This window comes from Odocoileus virginianus, chromosome 11, assembly GCF_023699985.2.
Source record: "Odocoileus virginianus isolate 20LAN1187 ecotype Illinois chromosome 11, Ovbor_1.2, whole genome shotgun sequence".
NCBI classification, from domain to species: domain Eukaryota; kingdom Metazoa; phylum Chordata; class Mammalia; order Artiodactyla; family Cervidae; genus Odocoileus; species Odocoileus virginianus.
The window spans coordinates 51,646,496-51,663,314 of NC_069684.1; the positions used below are offsets into that span (position 1 = coordinate 51,646,496).

Below are 16,819 nucleotides of genomic sequence, written 5' to 3' on the forward strand. Positions count from 1 at the left end.
GTCGCCATGGAGCACGTGCTCCATGAAGCAACAGACATCTCAGAGAAAGAGACAGAACCCGAAGCCCAGGGCTGGCCTCCCAGGGCCCTCTCTGCCTTCTTGGCTAGACTGGTGCCTCTGAGCACCTGTCCTTGCACTGACCCTGCGTATATGCCTCTTTGTTTCCTCCCATCTGGGCTCAAACTCCCTGTTTCTGTGGTCCCTCCTGAGCCAGGTCTAGAGAAGGATAGAGCTTCCTCTCCAGGGTTCATCAGATGGCAAGGGGGATGATAATCAAAGAAGACAGAGTGGAAGAGATGGGGGTGGGGGAGATGAACATCGAGCCTCAAGTCCAAACAGGGCACATGGGCTGTAGGGGGCTGGGGCTCAAGGAGGGGAGCTTAGACTGGTCCTGAGAGGGAGTGGAGGTGGGGCGGGAAGAACTTGCAGGGACAGGCAAGGTCCAGTGCAGATACCGGAAGGTATGGGGGGCGTGTCACCATCCAGGAGTGTGGAAAGCAGGGCAGAGCTGCAGTGAGGATGCTGGGGAGGATGGAGGCTGGACATGGGTTATTACTTCCGCAGAGTCTGACCCCTGAGGGAATTTAAACTGAGGTTCCTTTCCACCCTTTCTTCTTTCGCACAGACCCTCCAGGCACAAGAAAATAACACTTGCACCTTCCAGAAAGGGCTTCTCCCTGCTGGGGAAGAAGGACCCAAGGAACCAACCCCGGGTCTCTTGCATTGCAGGCAGATTCTCTACCAGCTGAGTCAGCAGGGAAGCCCTGGAGAGAAAGTAAGGACACAGAACAGAGAGGACTGGATGGATGGGGAGGAAGTGGGGGAGTGGGGAGAGGCAGAGACAAGAAGAGTCCGGTGTAGAGAAAGGACTGTGATGGTTTTTGTTGTTGCTGTTTGTTTTCTTTTGCCTAAAGTCCAGTCCACTGATCTTCCTGTCGCAGGCACACAATAAAGCTGGCAATGGAAGCAGAGAGGGTCTCAGGGCCAGGCAGGGTGTCCTAGGAAAGCTCGGTGGGTGAAGGGAGTCCAGAAAATGGGAGCACCAGCCCAGCCAGCTCAGTGCCCCTCCGCCCTGCACATTGGGAAACCCCAGAGAACACACCCACCCAACCACGATGGGCTCGTGTCCAAGCAGCCTTGGGCCACCACTGTGGTGAAGGAAGGACAAGGCCATTATGCAAACGGGAGGAACCATGGCATCTTCCAAAAATGGCAGCCTCGACATTTTTGTTTGCACATGTTCTTCTGGAACCTTGCCCATCCCCACCAGGGGGTGGAATCTGCATTCTCCCCTTGAACCTGGTGGGCCTCTGTCTGTCCCGATGAACAGGCATGGCAGAAGGGATGCTTCCTGACTTCTAGGGCTCTCTACAACTTTTGTGTAAGAGGGTGAGCTCCCTTAAAGCCCCCGTGGAAGACACCACACAGGAGGCAGAGAGACCCCGGAGCTTCAGCTGACCAGCCTCCAGCCTAGACACCAACCTGTGGCTGAGCGATCTTCAGGTGCCCCGCAGCCCCATCCCCACCTGACCGCAACCCCATGGGAGACCCTGAGAGAGTCCCCAGCTGAGTCCAGTCATCCTTCAGAACCACAAGAGAGAATGAGAAAATGATTGCCGTTGTTTCAAGCCTTTGATGGTGGGGGGCAGGTTGCTAAACAATAGATACAGGCGTAAGGAGACCAGGACCTTCCTGAAATCTGTGCCTGGCCAGGGGCAGTGAGATGCACCTGCCAACTAACAGAGAGGAGTCCACATGGAGAGATGTCAGTGTGAGGATGCTGACACCCAGTCACTCTGAGGTCCCCGGGGCACCCCAGTACCCGAGACGCACTGCACACGCCTGGTCCAGAAAGCGGGCATGATAGATGGCCCTGCCGGGGGGCGTGTCCCCGACATGTGGGAGGGCCAGTTTCCTCTGCTGCTGCAGCTGCCCAGTGAGGGCTGGAGCTTTTCTCCCACGGGGTCAAACATCCCAGCAATGCCGCCCTGACTGCAGCTCCATGTCACTTCCTTTCTTAGGGTGACGCCTGCCCCTGTGGCTGGCACTGTGTGGAGTCTTCACCAGCTCCCAGCACAGGCATCGCACCCTGGGTGCCCAGTGACCACCCCCGTCTGCCCCATGGTACTTAATATGTCCCTAGTCTCCTCTTCCCAGGTCTATCACTGGTCCCCCCCAGGGACATTTTTGCTCCCTCTACCCCCAAGGACCATTTGGCACTGTCTGGGGACATTTTTGGTTGCCATGCTTTGGGAGAAGGGTGCCAGTGCATCTTTCAGGCAGAGGCTGGGAGCGTGCCATGCAGCCTGCAGCACTCAGGACAGCCCCCGGGGACGGGAATGACCCAGTCCCAACTGTCCGCTATGCTGGGGCCAGGAAACCCTGCTCTCTCTGGAGTCCTGCTCGCCTTGCGTTTCATCCCTTAGTACTTGGTTCCTTTGCTTTCCAGGGTGACGGGTAGATACATGACCCTTCCTGAGATTGAGACACTGGTATGGGCTTCCCAGGTGGCTCAGTGGTAAAGAATCCACCTGCCAATGCAAGAAATGCAGGTTCGATCCCTGGGTCAGGAAGATATCCTGCAGAAGGAAATGGCAACCCACTCCAGTATTCTTGTCTGGGAAATCCCATGGACAGAGGAGCCTGGTGGGCTACAGTCTATGGGGTCACAAAAGAATCGGACACAATTTAGTGATGAAACAACGAGACACTGGTATCTAACAATCCCTAGCAGGACTGATAACCCTGCTGACGGGATGAATCTCTCTTGGCCGAGGCAGCCTGGTGAGTCTCAGCTTCGGAATGGAGGGGAAGGAAGTCCTGAGGAGCCAATACTGCCCCAACTTGGGACGCTGGTGGGGAGGGGGTGTTCCCCGAGGAAGCGTACACTTTGCCAGGGCCTGGGTGGGAGAGATGAGTCCCACGGGGCCATCCCTTCTGTGACTGCTCCTTGCCTGGAGCAGCCCAGAAAAGGCTGCCCCCAACCAGAATGATTTCTCCTTACAATCACGTTGCATTGTATCAGCGCTGTCAGGGGCGGCGGGGGTGGGGTGGGGTGGGGTGGGGGTGGGGTGCTTCATGGTGCTCACATCCCAACCCTGGCTGTAACACGGGGCTTCAGCCTCCTTCCATGAGCCACACGCAGAGCTGGAGGAAGAACAGATGATCCAAACCAGGTGTGCTCCCTCCCTCCCTCCACCTGATGCTCTTGCGGAGAGTTCTGAAAGGGAGAAGGAGAAGGGAGGATGGAGGGGGACGGGAGTGCCAAGACCTCCGGGGCACACTGTCGCATTCCCAGCTGGCATGTATGACCAGGAGGCCCGGCTCCGTGTGCCAAGAGGACACAGCCTGTTGTCCATATCATCTCTGCTCCCCAGCTCCCTGTGAGAGTGGCCCCCATGGTGACCCCCTGATAGCAGCGTTACCTGCCAGCTCCCTCTTGCCTTCCTGCCAGCCACAGCCACATCCTCAAAGTCCTCCTCAACCCCTCTGTGCCCCAGGCCCCCAGAGGAGAGGAGGTGGGGCCAACCCTCATTCTAGATTCCTACTCTTCAGAGCTCCTTCCTCACCTCCGGGAGGATCCAGCCAGCGCGTGTCTACTTTCCTGACTTCCTGAAGGCCTTCACAACGTGGAACTGAAGGACAAGTCTCACTGTGGCTGGGGCAGAAAATGCAGGGGAGAGATCACATCAGGGCCTGTGGTAAGAATGTGCACAGGAGGGGCTTCCCTGGTGTCTCAGGGGTGGAGTCTGCCTGCCGATGCAGGAGGCACGGGTTCCATCCCTGGTCTGGGACGATCCCTCATGCCTCGGAGCAGCTGAGCCCATGAGCCACAACTACTGAGCCTGCACTCTAAAGCCTGGGAGCTGCAGCTACTGAAGCCCTTGCACCCTACAGCCCGTGTTCTGCAACAAGAGAAGCCACTGCAATGAGAAGCCCATGCACGGCAACTAGAGAGTAGCCCCCACTCGCCACAATTAGAGAAAAGCCTGTGCAGCAAGAAGACCCAGCACAGCCACAAGTAACTAAAAATTGTTCAAAAAAAAACAAAAGAATGAATGTGAGAGGTTTCCTCACTCTGGTCCTGATGCCCAGGGAGAGAGAAACCACCAGTCACACACCCTTAAGGTTCTGCACTTCATGGAAAAGGAAAGATGCAAATGCCACCTTGTTCCCATTTCCCAGGTGGGTAAGTGGAAGCTCAAGGCTGAAAACAGCAGGGGCACTGCAGAAAAAGTGGGTGCTGGGAGAGGAGAGGGCCAGGCAAGGGGGAATGAAGAGCCTCCCGGTTTCTCCCGGAAACATCAGAGAGAAACGGCCGTCACACAAGCCCTGAAAGCTGGGGCAGGAGACCTCACTGAGTTTCCTGAACTTTCCTCCCAACACCAGCTCCTCCGTCACCTCCTCTGGCAGCTTTAGTGTTTGTCAAAGCCAAGTGCTGGAGCCGACCCCATGCAGTATTCAAACAGTGCTCCGTGCTCCATCTCCCAGCTCCAGGTACCTCCTCCCCTCAAGCCTCACTCTCCCCAAAGGTAATGTGCAATTTGCAGCTATTAAACCTTTACTAAGTGTCAGCCTCTGGCAAGTAGAGCTTTCCATGCATTATTTAATTCCATCTCCATAGCCTTATGATGTAGATACTATTATCACCCCATTTTATGGATGAGAAAACTGAGGCTTGATGAGGATGGTGATTTGCCTCATGTAACAGAGCCAGGAAGTGACAGAACCAAGAAGGCAACTTCTAACTGATGGACACTCAAGTCCTCACTCTGGACCCTGCTGTTTACAGATGTTTATTGATGTATGGGGCTTCCCTGGTAGCTCAGGCAGTAAAGGATCTGCCTGCAATGCAGGAGACCCAGATTCGACCCCTGGGTTGGGAAGATCCCCTGGAGAAAGGACTGGTTACCCACTCCAGTATTGTTGCCTGGAGGATCCCATTGACAGAGTAGCCTGCAGGCTAAAGTCCATGGGGTCGCAAAGAGTCAGGCATGACTGAGAGACTAATACTTTCACTTCACTGATATATGTGCCTTGCTTGGCTCTGTGTGGAGACATAAAAGGCCTGTGAGGATCATCCCACCCTGAAAAGTCAAGGATGGGGGGCTGGATCCCAACAGCAGTAGCCATAGTGCACACATGGCTTTTTCCATTCAAACTGAATAAGATAAAAAATTCAGTTCCGTGGTTGGATTAGTCACACTTCCAGTGTTCCCCATATAGCTTGTGGCTACCGTATGGACAGTGCAGAACATTCCCATCACTTCTGAAAGTTGTGGTGGACTGTGCTGGCTTAGAGTCTGCCCCACTGCACACCGGCCATCCAATGTTGGGCCAGCCAGCAGACCACCCTCCTCCTGGGGCTCCTGTGCCTGTACTGTAGCTGCCTAGGGTCCCACTAGACCTCACAGAACACGTGGCCCTTCATTTCTGAAATCCCCTGGATGGGGGCCTCGCTGTGACTGATGCCATGGGGGAGCGATGATCTGAGCAGGGGTCTCAGACCTTGGAGTGGAGATGTTATTGCTCAACAAACATGAACTGAAGCCCGGTGCGGGGGAGATGTGCGGCTGCCAGGGGAAGTCACAGAATGTCAGAAGTAGTGAGACCTCAGGGAACTGAGATCCAATCCCCTCATCTTAGAAAAAGGCCAGAGACCACAAGGGGATGTGGCCTGGCTCCCGATTCAGCAAGCATCAGAATAAGCGAAAAGTCACACTGTGACCCACAGGCCCAAGGGGAGCAGAAGAACCCGGTTAACTCCTCGGGAGTTCCCTGAGATTGCAGAGGACTCTGTACGCGACAGTGGGGTGGAGAAGAATTCTTGGGGGACAATTCCTTCTGCCTCTGGGCAGATGAGGTCGGGGCAGCCAAGGAAAGATGTGCTCAACCTTGGGCATCCGACGGGCAGGAACCCCACTGTGTGACTGCCACGCTTGGGTCGGCCAGGGCAGGACAGGGCCTCTGGGCAATTCATCCCTGCCCTGTACGGACCTGTCTCAGGTGCAGCTGGAAAGGGAGCTGGGAGCACAGACAGCAGCCACAAGGGAGACGAGCTGTGAAAGAGCATTTATAACCAGAAGGGCCGGGAGCGGAAACGATGACTCATGGACTGCACACATCTGCCCCAGGAGGCCTGGGGTGGGGAGTGGGGCAGTGAGGGCAGTGCTGGGCTGGTGGCGAAGCCATTGTTTTAAGAAAGAGGAGAAACATATTTATTTTCTCCATCAAACCAGCCAACACTCATTTTTGAATTAAAAAAAAAAACAACTATAAGCACTATCTTTAAAAAATGTATCCTACAAAATCCTGGAGCAGGACTCCTGAATAGTGGCAAGCTCATCAAAAGCTGTCTGAGAAACTGTCACAGCCAAGAGGAGCCTCAGAAGCCGTGACAACGAGATGCAATGTGGTGTCCTAGATGGGATCCCGGGACAGAAAAATGACTGGAGGAAAACTCAGGAAGGTAAAGAATGGACTTTGGTTAATGATAATGTATCAGTATTGGTTCATTAATTGTAGCAAATGTCCCACACTAATAATGTAAGAAGTTAACAGTCGGGGAAACTGGGAGTGGTGTGTATGGAATTCTCCGTACTCATCATCTCAATTTTTCTGTAAATCTAAAACTGTTCCAACAAATAAAGGCTATTAAAATTTTTAAAAGGTGCTTATTAAAGTGGCTTTTAAAAATTATAGGATTCACTTAAAAATGATTATTATTATTTACAACCTTTAAAAATGGGAAAATAGGGAGAGGCTGAATTTGCTTAGGATTCTAAAACTTGTCAAGTGTGTTTGCCTATATTAATTGCATTTTTCACCAAGGCCCCGGGAAGGAAGTATTATCATGATTCCCATTTTCTAGAAGAGGAAACTGAGGCTCAGAGTGCCTGGATAACCTGTTCATTGTCACGTGGGTTAGGAAGCAGGTGAGGAAGTCGAAACTGGAAACCTCCTTCCTGGTGCTTTTCCCACTGGCTCTGGGCTCCCCACTCTCTGCTGAGCTCGGCTGTGAGGGGAGACACCCCGTGACACCTCCCAGCAGGTGCTGTGGGGCTTGTGTGACCCTCAGCTGTAGGGTGAGGGTAGAGGCCGGGTGATCCACTTTAGGGGGCCAGGTTACAAAGACAGTGGGCTGTGCGGTTTCAGCACTGGCAGCCTGGAGCCCTCTCTCAAGAAGCTGAGGGCCTTTGGGGGCACCTGGCCAGGGCAGCCACCTTCCCCTGAGAGCTGTGAGGGCAGTGGGGATCGTGGGGAGCTATGTGAAAGGGGCAGTGTGAAAGCTCAGCACTGGCCCAGTGAAAATCAAAGGCAGAAGGAGCTCAGCTCTCGGGTCTCCTAGCCCTGGGGGCCACCACGGACATCATCTGTCACAAGAGGCTACCAGCAACAACTCCAGGCTGTATTTAGCTGCAGGGCGGCCTGGCTGAAGCTCAGCCTGGATCTCTAGCCCTTCCTCCAGAGAGGCAGATTTTTCTTCACTAACTCAGTGCTTAGCACAACCAAGGTCTGCAACGCAGGTAGCTCACATCAGAGCAGCCTACAAACAGTTAGGATTACTCCGGTGAGGCTTTGAGCTGACCCTCTGGGAAGGCAGTAGAAGTCTGTGGATTAACTATTGCCTGGCAGCCCTGTGAAGGGAGCCCTGCTGAGAGATGTACAAGTCAAGGACGGCCCTGGCCCAGGTTCCCTAGCAAACTGAGTGAGTCTCCAGGTAAAAAGTACAGGTAAGGAAATACATTTCGCTTTGAGAATGTTACCTCCATATTCCCTCAACAAAGCCTCGTGGCAACTCGTGATGGGAGTGAGGAGAGTGTGAAAAGACTTAAAATCATATTCGAGTTCTTTCCTCGGGCCATTTTTAGCTATGTGGCCTTGCATGGACTCCCCACCTGCTGCTTTAGTTTTCTTATCTGCATAGTGGGGTGAAAATATTTATTTGGATGATATAATAATATTATTATTACATGTAATAATGTTTATTACATGAGATAATGAGATGAAAATCCTCCATGAGTTGCACTCTGTTTCTTAGTCACAGGGGCTTCCCAGGCGGTGCTAGTGGTAAAGAACCTGCCTGCCAATGCAGGAGACGTGAGAGACACCGGTTCGATCCCTGGGTCAGAAGATCCCCTGGAGGAGAGCATGGCAACCCAGTCCAGTATTATTGCCTATGAAATCCCAAGGACAGAGGAGTCGGGAGGGCTACAGTCCATAGGATTGAAAAGAGCTGGACATGACAGAATCGATTTAGCACGAATACACAGGGTCACAGGGGCTATTATCACTTCTCGTCTGAGATAAGAGATCTGGTGGCCTAGCCCAAGATCTCCACGTGTCAGGCAAGAGGAGTGACTCTAGAACAGTTGAATCCCCCATAGTAGGGGATCTTTGAGATCACCCTGCTGACCCTCCCCACCTTCCATTTTCAGAAGAGACTGAGGTTCCTAGTGATGACTTGCCCACCGTCAGCCAACTATAAGCTGAGCCTCGACTCCTGTCTCTAGTCGTGTGGCAGGCATTGCTGCCCTTTGTTCCTGATGCTTCTGAACCTGCGGGGACCTGGTGACAGCTACCGCTCCACACCCACCCTCTGCCCAGATGCCAGAGTCAGGGTGAGAGTTCAGTTCACCACATTTCACAGTTCATAATCAAATCAGGATCCTCCAGTACAAAAGGCCAAGAGAACAAAATGGCCAATGTGGTGTAAAAAAAAAGACAGACCTAATTACTGGGAAGTTTTTAAGGGATTTTAACTTAAACTTGCTTTTATTTAATTTGGTGCATATCATGTGGATTTTTACCCCAGGAATGTAAACTTTTTGTGTCTCCTCTCCAAATGGCCTGACAGTATTCCAACAGGACTTATATCTTGCAATTTGGTCCTTAAGAGGCCATTAAGCTTTGAAGTGGATGTTTAGCCCAGGTGTGGAATCTAGCCCAGGTATTGCCATTTCTGTTTCCAGATTTTTCTAAAGCCCCTGTAGTTAGCCGTAATCTCCATCAACTTCTAGCTCAATTAACTTTCCTTTTCTTTAACTAATGGATTTTTCTGGAGTGCCCACCTTTAGGTGCCTAAGGCCCCCTTTTGTGAGGGAGAGAAAGCAGGAAATGGGAGGTAGGTATTCTTTAGGTAAAAGTGTGCTCTGGCATCTCAGGAATTTGCACAGAGATGCTGAGCTCAGATAGTGGGCTTTGGACGCCTAGCCCTGTCATGCTCTCCATTTCCCAAGGGGCTCCCAGCATACCCGTCTTAATCATCTTAATGATTCACAGAGCTGCTCTGACATCCCTCAGAAGTTGAAAACTTTCCATGCCCCTTCTAGGGAGTCTAGTTCAGGGGTTAAACACACAGACTGTCTGCATTTGCATTCCAAGCCCTCGCTTCAGCTATGGGATTACCTTAAGCAAGTCACTCCTAGAATAGAACCTCTGCTGGGTGGGCCAGGAAAGAAGGCACAATTCAAAGATGATTAACTCTGTTACTGATGGACTAGTCTGGAAAACAAGTTGATGCTGATGGCTCAAATAAGGTTTTGGTTTGTCGCAGCAAATAAGCTGCTCCAGCAATCATAGGCTCATACCTACTATGAGTAAAACATAATAAGCATGGATTCTATGAGAATCTTAAACAGCAGTCCCAGGCCCCTTTGTTAAGACTTCTTCAAAGAAACCCTGCGGGCAATAACCAACCAGGTCCTGCTGTAGAGCACAGATAACTGTATTCGAGATCCTGTGATAAACCATAATGGAAAGGAGTGTGAAAAAGAACATGTATATGCATAACCGAGTCACGGCTGTACAGTAGAAGTTAGCACAACATTGTGAATCAACTATCCTTTAATAAAATCAATAAAAAATAAGACTCAGGTGCTTTCATGCCAAAGCAGACTGTAGGTTCCAGTCCCAGCAGGCACTGTATTCAGAAATCAGAGTCCGGCTTCAGTGAGCCTCACAACTCAGCTGCTCCAGTTAAAAGTACTTAAGTGAACCTTACAGCTGCCTCTGCAACAACAGCACCACGTCCACTGTTATGATGCCATGGTGAGCGCGTCCTGCAAACACCGAGAACACCCTGGTACGTTAACTTCCTCCCAGCAGTGGCTACTAGGGTTTCCACTTCCTCTGCAATGAGTCACCATCCCATCCCTGAACCACAGAGAGCTGATGTTTCAGAGCTGCTGCTGACCCGGGGGAGTCCTCCTAACTGGTCCTCGGCCCGGAGCCTGACTGCTCCGCGGGCCATTAGTAACACTGGCTCTGGGAGATGCAGACGCTAAGGGTGGCTGAGATCCAGAAGCTCCTCTGTCCCCCAGTGGGAGCATCTTTGCAACTTCCCTGGTGTTCCAGAGGCTAAGACTTCTCATTCCCAGTGCAGGGCAGGGACCCGGGTTTGATCCCTGGTCAAGGAACTAGAACCCATGTGCCACAACTAAAGATCCCACATGCTGCAATAAAGATTGAAAATTCCATACGCTGCAACTGAGACCCCGCACAAAAATAAATACATAGTAAAATAATAATAATAATAATAATAATCTCAACTCTTTAAAATGACAACAGCAACAAATAGCCCAGCCTGGTGCCCGGGACACAAGGGGCCTCACTGCACCTCTGTTTGTCTACCACAGCACAGGATCTTAAGGAGACAAGACATTCCAGGAAGCTTCTGGAAATGGAAATTGCCAAAGGGTTTAGCAAGAGAGCAGAATCCTAACTCATCCCTCTTTCCACCCACAGCTGTGTAGACAGGCCCCCGTGGCCTGCTGAGATGCCATCACTTACCTAGGGCTCCTTGGCAGATGTCTGTGCGAGTGGCTCCTCCAGTAATAAATTGGGGATCATCGCAAATCTCCTGAAAATGAGACCCACAGAGTATTGTCAATGTATCTGCCATATGCTTTTGTAGTTAGGACACCTCAGTTTCCAACAGATGCATCGGATCCCTCTGTCTCTCCCCTCTCCACTAGGGAACACCTGGCAGTTAGTTAGACTGCCTTGGGGTCCTTCTCTGACTCCTGCTCTGTGGGTCCTCATAGGTGGTAGGGGACCCTACTGCTCCACTAGATCCCAACGCCCCACACTGCCTGGAGCCTACTTCATCATGCTACTTCCTAGTGCCAGGGCAGTGCCAAGTCCAGCCTCCTCTGGGAGCCTGGAGACGTCCACACTCTGGAGTTGCCCTGCCCACCACGCCCGCCCCTCTCCTATGTTCCTGCACGGGATTTCTCCTCTCCCACCCAGATCCCTCCTTTTCCACATCTTATCATATCTCAAGACCCACTGCCACCACCTCCATGAAACCCTCCTTCACAATCTGGCCCTCACCCATCCTTTCCATCCTGAATCCCAGAGTATTTATACTCTGCAATTCAGCAGCTAGATGTGCGCCGTGCATGGTGCTGGGTACCACTGTGTCTTCCTAACACTTATGCTTCTTGAGGGTAGGGGAAGGTATCTAGCTTTCTGGATTTGCCCACAGGCCATGATACTCGGGGCAGGGGGTCCACATACTGTGAGCCTGCTGTATGTCAATACTGTGTGTGGTGCTTTATCTCAGGAACATATAAAATAGGCATATAAACATATAAAATGTTGCCCATATAAAATGGGCAACAACCCTATTTTATAGGTGAGGAAACAGGCTAATGAAGCCACGTATCCCAAGATGTATCGCTCATGGCTGTAGACAGCAATGGGATTTGACTGCTATAAACCGTACACTCCCTCCCCTCCTGCACTGCCTCTAAATGATTACTAACAAGCCAAAAGGGTGTCCCACAGGTCGCCGACTGGAAGCCAGCCTTGAACATGGCTGGCCCCTCTGCTGCTCTCTCTGAGCATGCTTCTTGATTCTGAAGAGCCCCACCCAAAACCACAGAGGAAGCACAGAGCAAAAATCTGGGCTTCCCTTGGCCAGGACCCTTTGATTTGCAGGAGCTCCACCCCAGAGCGCCTGGCGGGGCCCCCTCTCTGTCAAGCAGAATCGTTTTCTGGGTGAGGCCAGGATCTAGCCCCTGTCCATCCTGGCTTAGACTGTAGACCCTTCTGGAATCCACAGCAGAGCACACTCCTCTCATGCCCTGCATTGTCCCTTCCCTGTTCTGGTGGCTCTGTCTGGGGGAAGACAGGCACAGTGAGAATGCTTTTCTGCTGAGGCAGAGGAAGGCAGCTTTGCCTGAGGCCTGCCAGCCAAGCACTTATCCTGCTGATGGAATACACGGAGCTTGGTGCTGGGAGCCTAGAAATCATACTGATAAGCCTCGGTGCTCCAGGCACTTACCCCAGAAGGGTTTTTCCATTATTTTTGAGAAATTTTTCACACCTTTGGCAGCCTCTCCAAAGAAGGCAAAGTTTAGAGTGGCTCTTAGAGATGTTTCAGGAAATTGAAACTTGTACACAGCATGAAGGGCACGAATTAAATACGGAACATCACAGTCACAGGAAAGGGGTTGAGAGCCTGGGCTTTGGAGTTAGCTGGAGTGTGACTCCTGGCTCTGCCACTTCTTATACACTGGGTTCTATGACCCTGGCAAGTTACTTCACCTCTTTAAGACTCAGTTTCCTCATCTGTATAATGGGGATAGTGATGACAAGTGTACCTACGACATCTGAAGGTTAAAGGAGATGACTATGTACGTGTGCCTTGGTAAGCACTATATAAGTTACCAACTACTATAGCTATTGAAGGAGTATCATAATCACTGAACTTGGAGGCAGGAGATGCAGATTTCAGGCTGAATTCAACTAGCTGAGTGTAAACAAGTCATAAAGCTCTCAGAGGCCTTAGATCAGTGGTCCCCAATCTTTTTGGCACTAGGGACTGGTTTCATGGAAGACAAGTTTTCCCACAGATGGGGTAGGGGTGGGGAAATGGTCTGGGGATGATTCAAGCGTGTTACATTTATTATGCCGCCGCTGATGAGACAGGAGACTGAGCGCAGCTGGTAATGCGAGTGACGGGGAGCGGCTGTAAACACTGATAAGCTTTGTTGCTCACCTGCTGCTCTCCTTCTGCTGTGTGGCCTGGTTCCTAACAGGCCATAGACCTGCACCAGTCAGGGCAAGGTGGGGACTGACATGTTTGCCCTCGCTCCAACCTGACTGGTGCCATCCTTGATGGTGACAGCATTTTTCTCTGCACCAGCCCACAGTGACTTAGCCGTGTCCTCTTCCCATCTGCGGAGCCCTCTGTGGCCGGTGTTGGGAAACCCCCTCTGAGGAAGGGCAGCCCTTTGGCTCCAGGGCTGGCCTGCTCCCCTCCCTCCTTTAACTCCCTACTCTCACTTCCTTGGGGCCTCCTTTTCTCTTTAGTTCCTTTCTCTCTGGGACTTGACATATGATTGTCCGGGTGCTCAGTTGCGCAGTCATGTCTGACTCTTTGCGACCCTTTGGACTGTAGCCCACCAGGCTTTTCTGTCCATGGGATTCTCCAGGCAAGAATACTGGAATAGGTTGCCATGCCCCACACCAGGGGATCTTCCCCATACTGGGATCGAAACTGCACCTCCTGTGGATCCTGCATTGCAGGCAAATTCTTTACCACTGAGCCATCAGGGAAACCTGGGACTTGACATATAAAACATTCTATTGCTCTCATCTGAAAAAACAACCTCTCAAGTCCCAGGTCCCACTCTCCCTGCCACTTTCCCTCCTCTCCTTTCACAAGAATGCTTCTGGAATTACATGAGCATGTGCTTCATTTCTGGTTCCTTACTTTGGGGTCTACAGCCATCTGGCTCCTACGCACTGCAATTTGGTTGTTGTTGTTCAGTCACTAAGTTGTGTCCAACTCTTTGTGACCCCATAGACCACAGCATACCAGGCTTCTCTGTCCTCCACTATCTCCCAGAGTTTACTTAAGTTCATGTCCATTGAGTTGGTGAGGCTACCTAACCATCTCATTCTACCCCATGGCAATTGCTCTGTTAAAGTCACCAGTGACTTGCTTTTGTCCAGATCCAGTGGATACATTTTTGTTTGTCTCGCTTGACCTGAACTACAGCTGTGTTTGAGAAGGCAGAGAGGGTGGCTGCGAGCTATGGACTCTAAACACCCACAGGCGGATAGTCCTGGCTCCAGCCCCAGACACCTGTATAAGCAAATATTTAACCTTCTCAAGCCTCAGTGTCTTCAGCTGCTGAATGGGTCTGTATCTGTTGCCCTCCCCGTTGGTTGTTCAGTTCATACCCTGTCCCGCCCTAACCTGGGGCTCTAAAATGGGCTTAGACTTCCATTTTCCCATCTGGAAATCCTACAGGCATTTCCAACTGTTGGGTGACCCGTCTGTCTAGCCCCTAATGCCTTCAGAGGTAAAAACCAATATGTACTATGCCTGGCATACAGTAGGTGTTCAATATAAGCTTATTGAATGAATGAAAGAATAAGCAAAGAAGTAAATAAATTCACTTCACAAACTGTCAAGTACTATACAAAGGTTATCACTTTCACAGTTGTAATTTTGTTTGAGGCTCATTACAATCTTGCATTCATTCATTCCACAAAGAGTCTTTTTGTTCACAGATATATCCCAAGCATTTAAGACAGTGCCTGACATTTAACAGGCACCTAACAAATACAGTTAAATGAATGAATGAACAAATGAATGCATACTCTGAATGCACCAGGGATTGACTGGTGAACAACACACCCATGGTCCCTGCAGTTCAGTAGGAAGGACAAACAAATATATGTAATTATGTGTACGAACGGTGAAATGCTGTGAAGGAAATTAGCAGAGTTCATGATGAAGAATGACAAGATGAGAAGGGGGGCTGCAAAGAATGGTCAGGACAAAAATCTCTTTGGGGAGGAGACATCTAAGTACCAAAGAATGAGTGAGCCAGATTCCAGAAAACCAAGAAAGAGCATCCCTGGCCAGTGAGGCAGGAAAGAGCAGGGTGCCCTTGAGAAACTAAAAGGTGCTGGGCTTGGTGAGTCAGTGGAGACAGGAAACTATTACGGTATCACCTCTTCTTTTAGATAAAGAAATGGAGGCACAGAGGTTAAACAGCTTACTTACTCAAGTTAGCAAGAATTGAACTCAAGTGCTCTAGGTACCTCTTACTGCACTTGCTGCCTGCGGGCTGGGTTTGGGGTAACGGAAGGTGATCAGCTGATGGGGGTGGGGATGGGGGTTCAGAGGAGGGGAAGAAGGACAGGAATGCTTATTTTCCTAACAGGAATCTAGAGGCTGGATTTCCCAGGAGGCCTCTTGGGATGTGGTGGGGGAAGGTCAGCCAGGTGTCTGTCCCATAGGAGGTGGGGCCAGGATGGATCCCAGGTACACAGGATGTATAAATTGATCAGGGGAGCCAACTGCCCCCAAGGCCTGCCAAGGCACGGAGGACAGAGATCCAGGGACAGTGGGAAAAGGGAGCTCGGTGGGGGCCCCGCGATTCCGGGGTGAGGAGCAGGAACCGGCTCCTGGCCGCATCTCCCCTGTCTTTTTGATAATCACCAGGGTAAATATTACAGGGAGCTGTCTTGCCAGTTCCCATCTGGAAAAATAAACAGGAAACTGAGTGGATAAATCTAACCATCAGTGCAAGAGACAATCCCTAGTCACAAACGTCCAGGCCATGCGTGGACTTTCTCCCTGAAGCAGAGAGTTAGAGTCCGACTTGCCCGGTGAAATACCGTAACACCCACGCCCCGGGCTCCCGCCCACCCCCACCCCCGGCCTCCCTTCTCCGAGACTCTCTCTCGTCCCCGCTCGCCAGAGTCCAAGAAGTTTCCTCCAGGTCCCCTTACGTCACCCGAGTTTTTGTGTTTTTGCCGGCGGACCTGCTAGTGGGATCTGTGGGCAGTGTGCACCTCGGCGCGTCCTAAGGGCCCCGCGGGTGGCGGATGGGACGCGGGCGACCCCGCGCCAGCGGAGCCCGGGATCGGGCTCCGGGCCGCGGGGCTCTGCTCTCAGCGCTCCCGCAGCTCCCCGAGCTCGGGGCTGGGTTCTCCCCCGCTCGGAGGCCGGCCCGCCCCGCATCCCGCCCCGGGCGCCCTCCCTACCGTGGGCCGCTTCCACTCGATGCCCCGGGTCTTGCTGGAGTAGGGTCCCAAATCCTTGAAGCCCAGGGAGGACGGCAGGGCCGGGAAGGAGGGGTCCTGGAACAGCGCCCCGGCCTCCAGGCACTCGTCCCGCAGCGCCTCGTAGTCCTGGTTGAGGTACTTGACCGCCCTCTCGTGCGAGCCCAGCCCCTCGGCCGCCTCCCGGTCCTTCGCCAGCTTGGCCGCGATGCCCGCCATGGTTGGCCCGGTGCCCGCGCTGCCGCCGGGCGAGCAAGCGAGGGTCTCGGCTGCGGCGATGAGCGGCGCTCGGCAGCTGCACGGCCAGGGCCCGGTGCGCTGCAGCGGGACTGTGAGCGGCCGCCGCCGGCGATGATTCACCGGATCAGGCAGCGCCCTCCGCCCGGCGGGCGTGGCCTGGCTGCTCCCGGCCTGCTCGGCGCCCCGCCCGGGACCTTGGCGGTCCGCGGCCTGCACAGCGCCAGCCGGACGGCGGTGGCCCGCGGAGCTGGTGCTGCCATCTGCGGACGGCGCCCGGGATGGCCGAGCCGGCCGGCTGCGAGCACCCAGAGAATCCCGGTGGAAAAGCGGGGACTCAAACCCAGCCTCAGTTTAGCCGGCTTCCCGCTTGCTGGAGAAGAAGGCTGGCGGAAACCCAAGGCTGGGGCTATCCTGACTCTCCAGGAAACACCCTGTGAGTCAGAAGGGGAGAGAGCTGGCGGAGACGAAATCAGCTTTGTTAAGAAGGTGGCTCCTCTGCTATATACCCCATTTGACGGATGGGAAAAGTGAGCAACAGAGAGGTTAG

At 52.5% G+C, this 16,819-nt stretch overlaps 1 protein-coding gene across 1 annotated transcript in view; it reads right to left on the bottom strand.

Annotated features, from left to right (window-relative positions):
• The window catches only part of CAPN2 (calpain 2), a 56,168-nt gene extending 39,626 nt beyond the window's left edge, over positions 1-16,542 (bottom strand). Inside the window, exons 1-2 of the mRNA XM_020879505.2 lie at positions 16,015-16,542; positions 10,792-10,861 (exon numbers count right to left, since the gene is read on the bottom strand). Of these exons, the coding sequence (XP_020735164.1) occupies positions 10,792-10,861; positions 16,015-16,251 (307 nt within the window). The 5' untranslated portion in view covers positions 16,252-16,542. The remainder of the gene's footprint in view (positions 1-10,791; positions 10,862-16,014) is intronic.
• Positions 16,543-16,819: the final 277 nt, after the last annotated feature.